Source organism: Rhea pennata, chromosome 2 (assembly GCF_028389875.1).
Source record: "Rhea pennata isolate bPtePen1 chromosome 2, bPtePen1.pri, whole genome shotgun sequence".
Lineage (NCBI taxonomy): Eukaryota > Metazoa > Chordata > Aves > Rheiformes > Rheidae > Rhea > Rhea pennata.
In genome coordinates, this window is record NC_084664.1 from 159,784,369 (window position 1) to 159,803,123 (window position 18,755).

General features: G+C 37.8%; 1 protein-coding gene across 3 annotated transcripts in view; it reads right to left on the reverse strand.

Annotated features, from left to right (window-relative positions):
• The window catches only part of TRAPPC9 (trafficking protein particle complex subunit 9), a 454,651-nt gene extending 439,395 nt beyond the window's left edge, over positions 1–15,256 (reverse strand). For 2 of the 3 annotated variants that reach the window (XM_062570666.1, XM_062570664.1), the window contains exons 1-4: positions 14,829–14,905; positions 13,201–13,801; positions 3,619–3,764; positions 933–1,061 (exon numbers count right to left, since the gene is read on the reverse strand). In XM_062570666.1, coding sequence (XP_062426650.1) covers positions 933–1,061; positions 3,619–3,764; positions 13,201–13,784 — 859 coding nt within the window. In that variant the 5' untranslated portion in view covers positions 13,785–13,801; positions 14,829–14,905. Of the gene's footprint in view, positions 1–932; positions 1,062–3,618; positions 3,765–13,200; positions 13,802–14,828; positions 14,906–15,190 lie in introns of those variants that run through there. The other variant, XM_062570665.1, reaches the window with a different exon arrangement.
• Between the last annotated feature and the right edge of the window lie 3,499 nt (positions 15,257–18,755).

The following is an 18,755-nucleotide window of genomic DNA, read 5'->3' on the forward strand; positions in this document are numbered from 1 at the left end:
AAGGAAGAGATTGCTACACATACTCTTAAATATTTGCTGAAAAGTGGAGAAAAGTTCTTAACTGTGTGACATTATAACATAATAGTCAGCTATTATGGTATAATATAAAATAATATAAAAAAACACTCGTAAGTCATACGACCAAATGAACAGATTTTACATGTTCACCTGCTATTCTCTCCTGAAATAAGGTAATTGTAATTGTTGATCCCAAAGTTATCTGGGGTCAACACACACCTTTTGTATTAAAGATGACACAAAGCATATGTTTGCTAGTTGTGATTTATATATGAATAAATCACATTTAGAAATGGGCTTTGCTAAATGAAGGAATTAATTTTAACCACATCACACACAAAAAAGTACTTATACTAGCAGATAAACTGAGCTTCTTTTTGCTTCAATACTGTTTAAGAACCTACGTACAAAACAGCAGCTGCACTGGGTTAGATCAGAGGTCTGTCCAGCTTACTAGTCTATCTCCCACAGAGCATATAAGAGCAAAGAAAGCTTTTATGATATTTCACTGAATAGGCTCTTTGCCTGCAGTCAAACAAAATTATTTGTTAAATGTTGACTTTGGAACAGCAAAACACCTCAGCATAAATATACCTAATTTTTCCTTCTCACATGTGCAGCTCTTTGATACCGTATGTGTTTTCTGAAAACTGTCTGCATTTCCTCCATCAAGCTAATTCAAGCTAAATTCAAGCTAATACTGACACTAAGCTTTAACAATCAGATGAAGTAATATTGATCCAAATCTTTAGAACTCTGTATAAAGCACACATGCTGATATTAGCACCAGACCAGTAGAAGAATCATTGATGTAAAAATTTCAAAAAGAAATATAGCTCGTTTGCCACAGTTCATCCTGTTATGTGTAGCAAATGAGGAGGATTTTGCCATTACTAAACATCTGAAACACTTACCTGGTCTGTGCCTGTTGCCTGCCTCAGCAGAAAGAGAACCTCCTTGCGCCCTGCGAGTCCCAGTTTTACCTCCAGTACCACCAGGGTAATGATAGATGACTGATGCTGAACATAGCCCTTCAAGAGCAGCTGGAGATTAAAGAAAGAACCAACAAATTAGTAGAGTCTGAGTTTACAAATTAGTGAGTAGAGTTTACATGAAGTGAAATATCATGTAGTAGAGTCAGTTTATTTACATGAACATGAAGTATACCTCAACTGGGGACCTAGTGACAAGGACATGGAAAAGGCTGAGATACTCAACATCCTTTTTGCCTCTGTTTTCATTGGTAAGGTTTACCCTCAGGCTTTCCAGATCCCAGCCTACTAGCAGAGTCTGTGGGAGTGAAGTATTATTCACACTAGAGGAAGACAGAGTTAGGGAGCACTTAATCCAGTTGGACACAAATCCACAATATGAGACAGGGTGCATCTGAAGCTGTCAAGAGAGTTGGCAAATGTCACTGTGAAGCTACTTTTTATCACCTTCAATGGTACTGGGAGATGTTTCTAACGACTAGAAAAAGATAAACACCACCCCAGTCTTCAAGAAGGAAGTAGCAGGGACCTCTGGGCAGGTCAGCCTCACCTAACTCCCTGGGAAGGCTATAGAGCCGCTTCCAAGCATGTGAAAGACAAGATGACTGGAAAAAGCAAACATGGATTTGCAGTGGATAAATCAGTCTTTATCAATCTTGCTGTCTTCTACAATGAGATGACCAGCTCAGTGGACAATGGAAGAGCAATGGCGTTGCATACCTTGATTTTAACAAGGCCTTTGACATGATCTCTCATAGTATCGTTATAGCCAAATTGATAAGATATGATTTGGATAAGTGAACCATGAAGTGGGTGGAATATCGCCTGGATTGCCAGGCTCAAAGAATGCAACCGGCAGTACAAAGTCCAACTGCTTGCCAGTTACTAGTGGTCTCTCACAGGAGGGGACCAATACTCTTCAATATCTCTATTAACAGCCTGAATGATTGCATAGAGCTCATTCTCCACAAGTTCACAGATGATACCAAACTGGGAGGGAAGCAGCTGGTACACTGAAGGACAGGGCTGTTATTCAGAGAGAACTTGACAGGCTGGAGATACGAGCCGACAGGAATCTCATGCAGTTCAACAAAGGCAAATGCATTTCAAATGGAATAACCCCAGGCAGCAGCACAGCCTGGGAGCAAACTGACTAGAAAGCAGCTTTGCAGAAAAGTCCCTGGGGTGCTGGTACACAAGTTAACAGGAGTTAACAGTAGGTTCTTGCAAAAAAGAAGGCCAACTACATAGCCATTTGTAGCCAGCTAGTCAAGAGAGGTGATTATTCCTTTTTATTCTGCACCTGTAAGACTTCAACTGGTGCACTGTGTGCAGTTTTGGGCTCCCCACTGCTAGAAAAACATTGACATGCTGGAGCAAATCCAGGAGAGGGCCACTGAGATGGCAGGGGACTGGAGTCCATGACATAGGAGGAGAGTTCAGAGAACAGGGTTTGCTCAGCCTGAAGAACAAGAGGCTAAGGGGAGATCTTATTGCTGTCTTCAAATATCCAACATGAAGATACAGAGGAGACTGAGCCTGACTCTTCTTGGAGGTATACAGTGGTTGGACAAGGCTCAACGGACACAAGTTGCAATACAGGAAATTTTGCTTTAATAAAAGATTTTTTTTTTAACTATAATGTATAAAATGTTAAGAATACGTTGCCCAGAGATTGTAGAACCTCCACCCTTAGAGACATTCAAAACTCAAATGGACAGGTCCCTGAGTAACCTGATTTAATTGGACCTGCTTTGAGCAGAAGGTCAGACTTAGTGGACCTTCCAACCTAAATTATTCTATGATTCTACGAGTGTAATTTTATAATGCAACAGATGGAGCTTAAAATATTTTCATGCCACGCACAAGTAGATAAGTTTTCTTTCCTGCTTGAAGAAATCTGAGCAATTTAATCTTTTCCAAGAGTAGAAGGAAAAAATGGAAAGCTGGAAATTGTTAAGATTTTTGTAACATATAATCTACACAGTAGATAAAATGCCAAACAGATTTCTAAGTAAAATGAAAGAGAAAAGTAAAAGCAGAGCTAGAGACAGCAATTTTACTAAAAAAAAGTAGGAAACTAAGAAGAAGAAATTTAATCCAGAGATCATGTCTGTATCCAATAAAAAGAAAAGAGCAGGAGAATAAATCAGAAAGGAAAAAGAAAGGTAAAGCCTAGGATCTAATGTGAAAGTAAAGAAGACTTGTCAATGGAAGTTAAACCCTTGTGGCATCAGCAGATGTAAAAGCAAACATCTTTTACTAGTAGTTCTAGGAAATACATGCAGGAAAGAATTTTAAATCATCTGTACAATCCACTGAAAGAAAAGGAACACTCTCCAAAAAACATTAAAAAGTTGCATTCAAATTTTAAAGTACATGCCTTACTTCAATATTTTATATTGTTTTATTAAACACACATTTTTTCTAATGCTTTTTATCCAATTTTTATTTTTGATTTAATTCTTAGTCACTCTTGACATTCAGATTTTGATCACCTAAAATTGTTCCTCCTTTTTATAATGTAGAAGGAATGTTATAGAAGATAGTTTTATTTCCTCGATTTTAACAAATACTCATTTGATTCACTATCATCAATTAATCCTACCTCCAAGCCACAGAAAGTCATTCACAGACCGCAGAAGCTCAACAGCCATGTGATAATGCACTAAAGAATCCTGTAACATCCCGGCTTGCAAACACAGGTCACCAACATGTTTCCGCATCCGGCCTTGACAACGCTTCTTATAGTGTCTGCAAAATAAAAGATAGAGTTTATAGTTACTTCCAGGAAACACCTCTTTGAGATAATATTTAACCTTTTTTTTTCCTCCTTAATAATGTATCAGCATTAATTTACTCTCTGAGCAAACATCCAGTAGGAATTCTAACCAGCATAATATGCAGAAGAAGCCATCTTCTGAGGAGATATGGAGCAACCCAAAACATCATATATTTTGGCTATATAACATTAATATATAGTCAGTTAAAGTTCAAAGATTGTTCTTCAGAGTGCTTTAATAGAGTTTAATAATATCATAAATTAAATAAAAATATACTTATAAAAAGTAAAGAACTGCTAATGTCTGTGAAGTAGTATTACCTCTTAAGAAATATCATGGCCTGTTAAAAACGAATGCTTTTCTTTTGAAGAGATAATTAGCAGAAGAATTGATTAAGCCTGCAGCTCCTTTCCATTCTTCCTCCTACTCCACACTTAGAGGTCCAACATGACCCTATCATTTCACTCAAGAACTGACAGGGTTGCTGTTCCTACTCCTCTTTTATTCATTCAAATAAAAGTTCAAACATCAGCAATAGTTTCTGTCCTATCCCAACCACAATTAATAGCCAAGGACAATAAAGTCTTACTGAAAATATTAAACAGATGCTTTCGTACAACTGGAAAGGCAATCAAAGTACAGCATATTAATTTATTTCCTTTAGATTTTAAGGCATAAAGACTAGGAGAGATGACAACAATGAAAACATTTATATTAACTACTTGTTACTGTTTTTTACTGAAGACAAGCATCAAATCCTATGCTATCCCCTGCATTCAGCCATGAAATAATGTCTCATTTTTTGAACTTGTTTCAAAAAAAAAAAGTTATCAAGAGGAAAGGTCTGAAGACAAAATAATGGACTCATGCCTTGGTCCGGGTTCAAAAATTTACAGGCAGAAGTTATATGGAAAAATACACAATCTCACATTTAAAATTTGATTAAGGAAGCAATCAGAACTAGTGTTATTTACAAGAAGTCAAGAAGTATGTCTCCTATTGCTTCTGTCCAGAAAAAAAAATGCAAATAAATCCCATAAATCCATAAATATATATTCCCACTTCTCTGATCAACCACATCATATTCACAACTGATATGATGAAGATAGCAACACATAAAACTACAAAAAAATCTGTTTTCTTTATCTTTCCGGTATGTCAAGATATTGTATTATTTATTATTTTTTAGTTTTTCAACCAGCCTGTACTTTATGGATCTGTTTTAAGCAAAAAAAAAAGCAGTAAAACTTGAAGTGAAAACTAAGCTGCTCTGCCCAAACTAAAAAGGGACATCAAATCCTAACAAGATTGAGTTTGAATCTGAGTTTCGGCTTTTAGAGAAATACAGTTGCAAAAACGTTGGTTTTTAACCTTGTAAAAAATTTATATTCTCTTACACCATCCTGATTCAAGTCAGGGTTTTGTTAATTTTTGCATTTTAGAATGAAATGAAGATTATAACTGTTATATTTCTTTCAATTTGTTGCACAGAATAAATAGTGGAATGGGGAAACATACTTTCCTTATGGAGCTATAATTTTATTCAGAAATGCTAACACTTCAAATTTCCTGCCCTTAAGCTTTCAAGTATTCTGTAGGTTATGGACAAATTGCACTCTTTATTCTTGGAAAAAAATGTCATTTAAAAGTTTTTTTTTATTAATAAATACAAAATTATTTTTATTCGTTATCATCCTAATTCTCTTTCCTGGTATTAATTACAGTATCAATTTGTCATCATGATCTGTAACAGGCCTTTTTTTTCTTCCAAATGTTAGTATTACAGCCAAGAAACAAAGCTTCTGATCAGCTGAAAGGTTGTATAAAATTTATTTTAAGAAGCTACTGTCCATATTTCAAATGAGATCACTTCATACACCTAACTACCAGCAATCAACAGACTAGCAGTAACATTTTAAAAATATAATATGTAAATTTAGAGATCAAAGAGAAGAGTTCAAAATATCTAAACAAAGCAAACCAAATGGATTTACTAATTTCCAGATTGCATCAATTACTCAATTTTGCTTGATTTTATTATTGCTTTTTGCACTTAACTGGAAGAAATATTTAAAATCCTGTAAAATAAATACTACTCAAAAAATCAATATAATTTTAACAACATCATTAAATTTCCATGAAAAAGGTCAGGAAATTTTTACAGTAATTGTTTCCAATTTGCATATTTTTAAGTTCTTAAGTGTATGTTCTAAAACAAATGCAGAATAGAGCTAGACTTCTAAACTGTGATCTCATACCAGAAACGCTTCCGTTGTACAGACTTACCAACAACTCTTCCTAACCAGTATCTAATCCTGCTAAACACTTCTGCACATGTCAATATATCCAAAACATGAATGCATCTGCTCACTGCAGTAAAACTGAGACATCAGTAAACATTGTTCATATATAACATTTCTCTTTCAGAACCTCTCCCTGTTTATAAGCTAAAACATAAGTTATTCCTGATGATGGGGATATTAGCTATAAATTCCTAAAAGGCTGAATGCATTCTAGGCTCTTAAATGTGGTATCAAGATAGGATCTATATCCTACACTCTCCGCAAAGCCTTCACCATCCTCCTTGAGAACACTTCCCTACTAATTATAGAGGAAATTTGCAATGTACAGATGTATAAATTGTGTCTTATTATAGCACTCACAATTAAGTGCAATAAATTCAGGCCTTAAATTACAAATATGCTGGTTTTCAGTTACTGCAAGTGTGTCTGAACAGATACAGCAAAGACTTTTTTAAAACTAAAAGCAAAGATTTTTTTTAAAAACTAAACCTATTCTCCATAGACAGTAAAGCTCAATTTACTTTTTTTCAGAAGCTTTTTTCAGAAAAAATCACATCTACAAAATCAGGTAATTAACAGTACGACTAAGTGAATTATGATTTAATAAATTACTGGATCAATAATTTAATGTATAGTAAATTCAATGAAACAAAAATCATACATGCTGATCCACCTAGGATGAAAGTATGATTATTCATAAAGCTTCACAACTTCACCTGAAGAATCAGGCTGCAAAGCTGAAAGAAAGACGCTTATAGATAAGATCTTCCTAATTTAATTTTGATTAAAACATTGTTTAATTGTTTTGGCTCTCTGTTGCTTAATCCTAATCTATTTGATGGTAAAGAGCGCACACAAGCCAATTGCTATTTTTTCTAGGATAAGCAGAGGTCAGGTCCTTGTCATAGCCCAGATGCTAGGTAAGCAGTCTTGCTCAAAGACACCACAAAAACAGGCCCTTCCAGGAAGCATGATGCACTCAAAAATATCTCAGAGAAAGCAATGTCATGTAATTCAGGACTACATGCCATATAGCTGTAACTTCAGATCATCACCCAAATCCATCTTCAGAAGGTCCTCTCCTCAACACATGTACATACACGTCTACAAAGCTAGTTTAAAATCTTCCTTTCTAAAGCCGCCCACCCATGTCAATTTTCTACTAAACATATGGTACTTTTCAGAATAACAACCACCATCATCACCATCAGTAACCGTTACTGCTACTTGAAACTGGAGGAGAAAAATACCATTCTAGTTCTCAAAATGGAACCACAAAGCACTACTATAAACCATTTCCACTTTTACCTCATTCACTATATAGGACACATTCTTTACCCCTCCTTCTCCAACTCTTTTCTTCTCTGACCTCCCCCTTCTGCAATTAAAATTGCCTAGAATGGCTAGAAGGATAATATTTGGAAAATTCAGAGCAACAGTATTATATTTCAAGACATAAATTATTTTCATTAAAAAAAATCCAGCAAGAAGTTTGAAAGGAATTTCTGAATCCTCAAAATTTCAAAAAGGCTAAATTTAAAAATAAAGCATGCAAAATGAAATCACAAAAGTATTCATGCAAAATGCTTTAACAAAATTTTCCATTAAATTCTGCCAATTCCAGTTAGCATGCATAACTATAGATATCACCAATCATAACATTATCCAGACTTATAAAACACAGCTACAGCATTTGACTGACTTCCAGAACTTTTGAATTTGGAAACCAAACACAGGCAGCAATAGCTTCATGGCTTTGGTGTTTAAAAAATAAAGCAAATTCCAGAGGCCAGCAGCCATCTAAGCAAATTATGTGTGTCCTACAAAAAAATTCAGCATTGCTACCAAATACAGTTGCCAAATGCATCAAAAGGATTCAACTACAGTAGTGAGGGTCCAGGCAGCAATAGTTTTTGTATATACTGAAAAACAAATATAAAAAGCAACACTAAACTATGCAATGAAGGCAGAGTGGAAAGGCAGGACATGGAAGAAAGCTAACTATTTTTAAACATACGCGATCACAGCCTACCTTTTTAGACCCAACAACAAACTCACAGGGCAGTATGAGAGAAGAAGAAAAAAAGAAAGGAACAAAACAAAAATTAGAAAGACAGAAAAAACAGAAACAAAATTAACAGCCACATATACATACTTAAACATCACAAAGTTTGACAGATCAGTGAACAAATCCCACCTACTGTACTACTTAGAAAAACAGATTTTTATAAATAGAGCCTTACTTTGTAATCACTCAATATCATTAAATGGAAGCCTTATGAGTATTAAAAAAAAATTCCTAACACACAAACTGATACAAACAATATTAAAATGAGCTTATCTAAAAAGATTATTTATACAAGCATGTTGAGAATTTTTTTTCTAACTGAAAACAGAAAAGTCACAGAAAATTTAAGCAAATGGAATTTGCCAAAATGGTCAAGAATGGACTGATTTCAAAGGAAAAGACTTATCCTACATCTTGAATCAAACCCTACTGTACTATATTCAGTAACACAGATGAAGAACATGGAAATCATCTTTAAAACAGCACACACTAGCTATGACCCTACTATATTTCTGGTAAGTATGTTTCCCAGTTTCAAGTTGGGAAGACTTTTATATTGTTACGAGAATATACATTTCCTTCAATCCAAGTCAGTTCCCAGACATCTACGAACCAAGAGCAACTGATCTCAAAAACTTTTTTTCAACTATCCTCAGCAGTACTATGACAATATCTTATGTAATTTACAGATGAAGAATAGGAATATAGGCAAATTAACAGATTTGCCATAATAATCTATTGGCTGGCTGCCCTAGAATTAAACCTAGGTCAGCCTTCCAGTCCTACAGTTTCTGTTAATGGGCTTATCTTTCTTCAACACTTCTTAGGACTCCCCCATAAAGATCCCACTATTTTTGCTACATAAAAAATGTTTTTGACCAGCCATAAAAGTTATTCAGCACAAATTGTACAATGCTTTTCTCTATATTACTCTCTATATTACTGTCTCTATATGAATTCTGGGAACATTATCTGCTAAGTATACAAACAATCTGTCAAAAACCAAAGATCAACTATACCTTTCCTCAGAATCTAATCTGAAATGTAGTTTAATTCGTGTTCCTAATTTACGAATGTCGCATCTCAAAAGACAACAATTAGGTTTAATGACTATGCAACCTAGTGGCAAACATTCGTTCTTGATCCTAATGTACTTGATACTATTTTTTGCCCCTCTACTCAGCCCTGGTGAGGCCTCATCTCGAGTACTGTGTCCAGTTCTGAACTCCCCAGGACAAGAGACACATGGAGCTGCTGGAGAGAGTCCAGCATAGGGCTACAAAGATGATCAGAGGGCTGGAGCACCTGCCCTACGAGGAACGGCTGCGAGAGCTGGGCCTCTTCAGCCTGGGGAAGAGAAGACTTACGGGGGAACTTATCAATGTGTACAAGTACCTGAAGGGAGGGTGTCAAGGGGACGGGGACAAACTCTCTTCAGTTGCCCCATGTGACAGGACAAGAGGCAATGGGCAGAAACGGAAGCACAGGAAGTTCCGCCTGACCGTGAGGGGGAATTTCTTCCCTGGGAGAGTGACGGAGCCCTGGACCAGGTTGCCCAGAGAGGTTGTGGAGTCTCCTTCTGTGGAGATCTTCAAGGCCCACCTGGATGCAGCCCTGTCTAACATGCTCTAGGTGACCCTGCTTGAGCAGGGGGGTTGGACTAGATGATCTCCAGAGGTCCCTTCCAACCTTTCTGATTCTATGATTCTATGTCAATCTTACAAACTAGGCAAAATAAAATATCAGTCCTAACCATCTTGTTCTGATTATATCATCAACACTAATCCTAATATTTTACCATAAATCTGTTAGAGAAAAGTCTATTTTCATGTTGAGATACTGAAAAAGTTGAGTAGTTTTAATTAGTCTTTCAGCTGGAGAAAAAAAAAGAATCACATGATAATTATTACAGCCCATGTAACTTCTTAACATATTCTCACTCAATATGTCAACCTGATTCATGAGCTGAGGGTTACAGCTGTACTCTAAATCTAATGAGACCTTTGCTATGGACTATCAAATTTAACTTCAAAAATCCAGAAACTGCCCGAAAATATATGCTTATTTAGACTAAACAGACATCCACAACTGCAGCAGCAAAGATGCGTACTGTTTGTTACAAGCACTAACTTCCATGCATTTAATATAGAACATCGAGGGTCTTGTAGCAGTTAGTTTCACATTGACTGTAAGGTCAGGATATACTATACCAATAAAATGAAAACAAAGTGGGGAAGAATAAAAACAGCATGTAAAAAGATCAAGGGGACAATCTTTGCCTTTCACCCTTTAAAAATTTCACTCTATTTAGGAAAAGCTGTTTCACTGTCCTCACTATCTCAATAACATCTTGATTTTTGACTTTATTCTTTAAACTCATCATACCCAATATTCAAATAATCGACGAAGTAGCAGAAGTTATTATACCAGATGTTTTCTTATGCACTCCAAGCACTTAGACAACCTTTATTCCCTCACTGGACAGAATTATACAAAGCAGCATCTTGCCTAAACAGAAATTGGATGCAATGCAATAAGGACATTTCTAACCCTGTATCTCCATACTATGACTTGAATCAATGATTTCCCCTTAATTAGGGAATCAGTAACTGCAGAAGACAATATGCTACAATAAAAACCTTTTATTGAAACCCAAGTAACAAAATGAAATACACTAGTATTCCACATCTAAAGACTTAGGCGTAAGTTGTTTTAAAGTGTAAATTTGTTAATAAACTGATCTCAGTTCAAACACATTCCACATTCCTGAATTTCTGCTAAGTAGATCACCAAAGCAGAGATATGCCATGTTACATGAAAGGTGCCTAGGAGATTGTGCAAAGGAGCTCACATACATTATGCATGCGTATTTCTAACTGAACTAGGGGTGATAACTTTTCTTAAAGGTGCTTTTTCCAACTGGGAATGTCATCGCCATCAATTTAGGATCATGCACATTTCTCATTTCTGTTACAAAACTCAACGATGTAAAAAAAAAAATCACTTTCTTAGTTTCCTGTCTATTGCAAAACATTAAACTGAATAGAAAGATCTTTTTATTCGGCTTGTATATGCTACTACATATAAAGCCCAAGTTTTAAAACAATCAGAAGGGCTAATTCCTTAGCAAAATAAAAAACTGAAAAACATTTTTATTTTTCAACTGAAGTGGAAAGTTTAGAACATTCATCACCTTTACTTTGAGAAGTTAAATAAAGAAAGCACTTAGTTAAAGTATATCCTTTGACTCAGACTTACTGGAAACCTATTTAGTATTCAAGCCATTTGACAAGGTTGCACACACATCTAAACTACTGCTTAATTCTTTGTAAATCCATACATTTACTGAACCAGGGTATGGGAAAAGGGACATGCACTCTATATTTTGCAAAGAGTTGAAGCATGACACCAAATTTGTTTCCAGGTTTCAGTGTAACAGCACAAGATCTCTTCTTGAATATGTATGGATAAATAGACTCCTTGTTATCTGAGCTACCCACCAGTTCAGAATTTCACAGGAAATATTTGGCCACTAGCTACCCACAGTCAATGCTCATAAATAAGTAATTTTACAGTAAGTAATTTTACCATTTGGAAACATATTACTTAGATGACAATTGAACGGCAAAATTAACTCTGATATTAAGGCAAAGATTTGAGGCAAAATTCATACTTCTCTTAGTCTCATAGTTTCTTAGATGGAAAATCTTGATCATTATGTTCATCCAAAATTCATCCAAATTTAGTAACTAAAGTCAAGATGTTAAAAGGGTTCATGTAGCCTACAACATTTTATTGTCCATATTATCCATGATAAAATGGTAACATAATAATCTATATTGCTAATGAAAGTCAAACAGTACAGGGACTAACCAGAACACTGAAAGAATAGTTACAGTTGGAAACAATACTGGTAGCAAGCTGGAGCTGCACAACACTGAAGAGGATCTGGAGCAGGGGAAGAAGGTGGTGTTGGCCACTCCTTCAAGCAACTACAGATAACTTAATGGAGGCTTCAAACTACTTAGAAACTCAGAATACTGTCTTCCAGTATATTACACTCTTAAACAGAGATTCTAAGGCTAACATTAATTATGTAAGCTGGGTAATTAACTCGGTATGGAGGCCTCATGAGCATGCTTCTACAGCTCTGAATAAGGCATCCAGCTGGATACCTTTGAGCTTTAACCACTGCTAGCATCCCTAGTCATAAAAGATTGATTGAAGATATTATTCCCATATATACTATGTATTTTGTTAGGCCTTCCATACCTCTCTCTTCTCCAAGATGACAGGATGATGTTCGATATCTTACTTTGGATTTGCCTTTGAATAGTGGAGCCAAATAGATTTTGAAACTGCCCAAGGCTAGCAAACCAGAATTACTAATCCCTAATACCAGAACTACATAACACTCAAATCTGAAAGCTGAGCATGCAAATGATTAGGAGGGAGTGATGTGATGTTAATTAAAAAAAATACTATAATATAGACAAAAACCTCTACACAAAGATATCAGTTGTGAGTGGAATGGTAGCAAAACAAGATGAGTCAAGAGCATCAACTAATTTATGAAAGATTGGGCAAGATGCTGAACTTAGTCAACAAAACTATTTGATCACTACTTCATAGGATGAAAAAGAAGACAGAATCTTTGTTTGATTAGTCCAATACTACTACAAAAAATATATAATTGATTTTGCCAATGTCAATTGAATTTATTAATACTATGTATCTAAAAAACATTTGTTTCTTTTCAGTAAAAAGTCTCATTACAGTGGAATCTGTCAGATCTCTCTGTGACTTCTTCCTACTATTTGATTAGCCTCATAAATATTTATATGGATAAACACAAAACATCAAATACAGTCAGACAGCAAATGAAGTTCTCTTAAACAGACACACGCAATAACATAGGGACATGATCTTTGGGGTAACAAAGCATGCTTTATCCTTTCTAATATGCTTATTCTAGAGGCTAGCAATTGCTACATGTGTTTTTCAAAACCTGTCAGGTGATAAAAATAGCTGCTTACCTACTATCTGTGTCCAGACCTACAAAATCTTTCTTTTCAAAAGGAACACAGAGTAGTGGGATCTTGTCTCCAGACTTATCAGTGGCTCTGTCAAGTCGCTTAGATTCTAACACAATGAAGAGGGATTCAATAAAATCTTCTATTCTCTTCTCCACAGTCTCACATTCATCATAACTGGGATAAAACGCCACATCTGTGCGCGGCTGCTCTGCAATCTCTCCTTGAAGTCCGAAGACAAACAACCGGGAATCATACAGTGTAGAACCATACATTTCCTTTTGAAGGTGGAATTTTTCAAAGGTCTGAGGCCAGTCCTTTGCAGAAGAACATTCTGTAATAGTTATCAGCCCCACAACTTTGCGGTGTGTCTGAAAATCCCCCCATTCATTATTCTCTGGTGGATAATGGTGCCTGTAACGGATATACAACACACGCTGAGAGTCGTGCACGTTCACCTGACTCACTGTTGAAATTCGCTTGTAGATCCTAAAGAAGCTCTCTTCTGGTACAATACCAATTGGCTGAACCACAACCAGGAGAGTCTGATGGTCCTCAGCACACTGCATGTAGTCAGGAACGCTCATTTTGCATCAACTGCAGGCTAATAAAAGAAAAATGTACATTATTTCTTTAAACATGCAGAAGTACCCATGGCTGCTGAATCGAGGACTTCGATTCTAAACATTTCCGCATTCTGTATACTACGAATTCCTTTATACTTCTTTCATACTTAACTGTTGTTTTCTTCTCTTTTTTTCATGTTAAAACATTATTTGCTCTACAATACTAATACTTTCATAATTTTACTAAAATTTCAACAACATATCAGAGGCCTCATCTGAGACTCAAGACTCTCCAGTCTGTCTCTATACTACACTCTGTGGAAACATAGAAAATTAGGTGAAGGGTAAACTAGTATCAAATCAGAATGATCACATAGTTGCCAACGCTTTTCACAAGGCCACCTAAAAATCAGACCTGGAATATTTATTCTGACAGAATTGAAGTCACTATTTTCTCAAAACACATACAGGTTTATCAGGACCAGGCAATTACTTCTTCCTTGTTATTTAAATATTTAAAATTCCTCCCCCTTTGAGCTCTACAATCGACTGTACTACTGTGGCTGTCTTAAACATTAAGATGTGCACAGCTGAAACATTTTCATCTCCTTTGAGGCCTCCTGGACCACACAGAACTTCTGTTGGATTTCAGCTTCAAAATGCCCTCTAAAAAATGAAGGTACTGGGGGCGGGGAGGGGGGAAGCAACACAATGACACTAATTGGTTTTACCAACTATCATCAAGAAAAAGTGTCTCGTGTGCAAGAACGTGGGTGGCGGGAAAGAAGCTATTTCAAGGAGGTTTTTTAATTACAGACGGCGCAAAGCCGGGGGCACCTGTTCCTCCGAGCGCCCCTCGCCCGCTCCCCTCAGAGCGCGGAGAAGCGCGGCCAACGGCCGCCAGGCGCGCGAGGGCGGGGCGCGGGGGGGGGAGGGGGCGCCTCAGCCCGCCGACCCGCAGCCCCGCGTGCGAGCGGCCCTGCCCCTCCCCCGCCGCGCGCGCGCAGGGCACGAGCGGGTGGGTAACGCGGATGGGGGGGGGGGGGGGCGGGGGGGGGCACTCACAGCCGGGACAGGAACCGCCCCCGCCTCCTTCTGCTGCCGGACACGCCGGGGGGCGGGGCGGGGCGGAACTGACGGCAGCCGGCGCGCCCGGCGTCGCCCCGCCCCCCTCTCGGCGGGCGGCGCATGCGCAGGGCGGCTCGTGGCCGCGCAGGCCGCGCCGCGCTGTGAGGAGAGGCGGTGGCGCCGCCGCGCTCCTCCCCCGTGTGGCCTCGGGGGCGGCCCGCGGCCCCGGGAAATGGTGTTTGTTTAGTGAGCCGAGAGGCTTCGCTCGTCCATCAGTTTGTAAATGGGGCTTCCGCTGAAACAGAAATGATCTCGCATCATTTGGCAGGCAAGTCCCAACTGCCAAGTTCTCTCCTTACCGTACAGCTGAAAACTGCTCTGATTTGCCAAATACCTCTGAAATGGCCTCTCCGTGAGAGAGTCTGGCCGAACGCTGGCTGTTGCCCGAAGAGCAGCGCCGGTGCATTTCCCAGCAGACGGTCCACGCAAGTGGTGCAGCCCTCCCCAAAACACAGGCTGATGAAAATGAGTTCCCTCCAAGTTTAACTTTTCTAGAACAAACAAGTTTTAGAACTCGTTATTATACAAACACTTTGAGAATAATAAAAAATACAGTTAACTACTGGCTTTAGACAGAAAACATAATTTAAATTAATTCCTGCTAATAATGGCTGCCTTACAGCTCAGTCTTAAGGAGACCTTGTCACAAATATTGCTGGGGAAAGATTAAAGGGTTTGGGAAGGGTCGTAAGAGCCTAAATCTACTTCCAATACACAGATATATATAAATGTAGACAAATGAATGGTCTTAAACCACTTAGGCTGATAATTACTTGAATAACCTGAGAACTTACTTCTCAGTGACAAGTCAAAAGCCTTTGTGAAAACAAAAGGAGCTAGGGATTTCTCAGCTGACAGGTGTCTCCCCTTAGAAAGCACCACATTTATTAGCTTTACAGATGCATGTGAAGACACACGGGACATACATACTGCAAACTTACTTCTTTGCACATTACTGGCCTCTTGACAACTAGGGAGAGAACTGGAAAACAACACTCCACAAACAGGCTTTTCTACAACAGTTTTACTTTTTAAAAAATACATCTCTGCTTGCAAAACACCCAAAACCTCTCACAACCTTTGCCTCTCTTTACAAGACTAGGGTTTTTTTGTATTCCACAGAAATCCAGCAGAGCAGACACATGTCCCTGGATGTCACATTTGCTTCCAATATGCTGCTCGTTTTCCCTGTAGGAAAAATGCCTGCTGCCAGGTCATTCCCCACGGAGATGCTTTTATCCATTTATCAAACCAGATCATCAACCAGACCATCTCATCGGCTGATCCATTCTTATGCCCCCTTCACTACCACCAGCGCTATCACCCCAAACAACGGAAGTGAAAACTGCTCTCTACCCGCCAGTTTGCAATGTCTCCGGCACCCCGATGGGGTGCTTAGCCTCCCCGTCTCTATTTTCCCAGTGCAGATGCTTAGAGAAGAAAAGAGCATATCAGTACTTAAGGACAGGGGCGCTCCGACAACTCTGTGGGCAGGTGCTCCCCTAGGAACAGTAACTAGCTGGTGCAGTTTAATTCAGCCTCCGTATTGCTCTTCAAAGTTGGAGTTGGTCTGCACGCACCCTTTCTGCCACGTTGGGCAGCAACAAGGCGCATCAGAGAATTGGACCCTCCTATTCATCTTCCATTTTAGCTGCATATACTTATTAACAATCAATTAAAAGTTGTGAGACCTTGTTCAACAGCCACTCTCATAATCAAAGAGCCGCTAATCTGTTTGCTTTCACCTCCTCCAAAATGCTTTGGATCCTGAGAGCAGTCTGATGCCCTAAGGCATTGGAAAACTGGCCACTGTAGGACATCACAGCATTAGGTTCTGTCATGATAGGAGTTCAAGATATAAATCTCTCATCTTCGCAGCTAGTGTATAGTTTAATAGTTTTAGCTATATTATAGAAACCCTGTAAATCCTGAATTATTTACTGCAGGAAATAATTGTGACCAAAAAATTCAGGCTGACAGACTGTAGATTAAAATTAAGATAACCTCAATAGCATTAACACATATTTGAAGATTATGGACAAGCAATTGCTTTTAGATAGTATTCCTTTAACTGGTATAAACTGATTTAATGGTAATTCAGAGATAATACAGATTAAACTACAATTTTCAAATAGAGACGATCTTGCGAAAGTAGGAAACTGCATACCCTCTTTGAAAGGGACGACAGGCATGATCAAACTTAGCCAAATGTGGGATGGTGGGGTAGAGGATGACAGTTTTAAATGAACAAAATAAACATTTTTCTTTCACATATTTTTGCCAGGAAGGTGACTGGGAGTATTTCTCACAGAAATGTGGTTGCTACATTTATTTCCACAATAGTAATACAGGTACTAACTGGGTGGCAAATGTTGACACTGTATTTAGTTGCGAAATCAGCGATACCAAAGCACCTTAAAGATTTGGTCTCATGTGAACAGAGACAATGCTCTTTACTACTCATAAATCTGCTCTGTGCCACTGGTTGGAGGTGGTTTCAGGCACACTTTGACATAGTTCATCTCAGCTGTTTATCTCTTCATTTTTTCCTACCAGACAAAAAGATGATGGTAATATCATACGGCTTGCAGAAATTCAGAGTTATGAGTAAATGTAAATTGGCATATCTAATATTTCAGCATCTCTAGGAAATAATTTGGATTGTGGCTGTGTAAACACTATCTACAGCTTTGACATCACTGTTAAGCTACTCAGTCTCCTGAGATCCTCCAGAAAATTGGTATATAATATACTGAATAATCCCAGGTGGTAAAGCAAATCTGAAGAAAAGTTATCTAAATGAGTATCTATCAAAAACAGAAATGAAAGATCAGACTTTACACTGTCTGCCTAAAACCTGGTTTCCAGTCAAACATTTTGAAGTTGAAAATCTTCATCCTTTCAGCCACTCTAACAGAGGAACTCTGCATTGAGAGTCTTACTTGACACTTAGGTTAGGTTTATTCAGTGACCATTGTCAATCATTTTCTGTTTGTGTTTGTGCATTAATATCTAATTTACCAATGGCTCAGATTCACTTAAAAGTATGAAACAACTTTATACACCCCCACTCAGTAACAACTGATCAAATGCCTTGAGAATCGCTTTTTTTTTTTGACTCGTGTAAGACAACACTTCTGCTTCATCATAAACTTTGTCATAAACTGTTTTCATTATTTGTGAATGCTGCTTTTGCATTGCTGTGCTTCAGATGCACAGAACACCACTGCAGTACAATTAGTCTTTTATGATGGTATGCATTTTTGTGCTAAACAGCTTTTTCTTTTAATATATCTTTACATTTACTGCAGAATGTGCCAATTGCTTATCTGCATACCATGTTTATTCTGTGCCAGCTTGACCTCCTCCCTTGTTCACTGACAAACACACACATTTTTTTCATGAGTCCAGCACTTTCCCACTGTTCTTCACAACATAATGGTCAGTGTCAACGATCTTTTTTCTGATTACAGATCATAAACAATTCAATCTCTAATTAGTCTTAATGCATTTCTTAAATGCGCATGGATTAATTTTAAAATGTCACTCAGCGACATAGCAGTCAATTTTTTTAGCTATGCTCTGCTTTTGTACAAAGAAAATGTATTCTTGAACTTTTTCGGCTTTGTCAAGCAATTTGCAGTTGTGTATTCTCTCTGGAATAATTGGAAGAGCTTTAGTGCAGCTAAAATTGCTTCACATTCTTTCTACAATATACTTGCTCTTTACCTGATAATACTCTAACATATCTCAGTAACTTTGGGGAATTCTGCAGACACCTTCTCCAGATTTCCTTTCACGGGGAATTCTGAAACCTCATGTTTATCACAATTTTTAATACCATACAATAAGGGTACAAAAAGG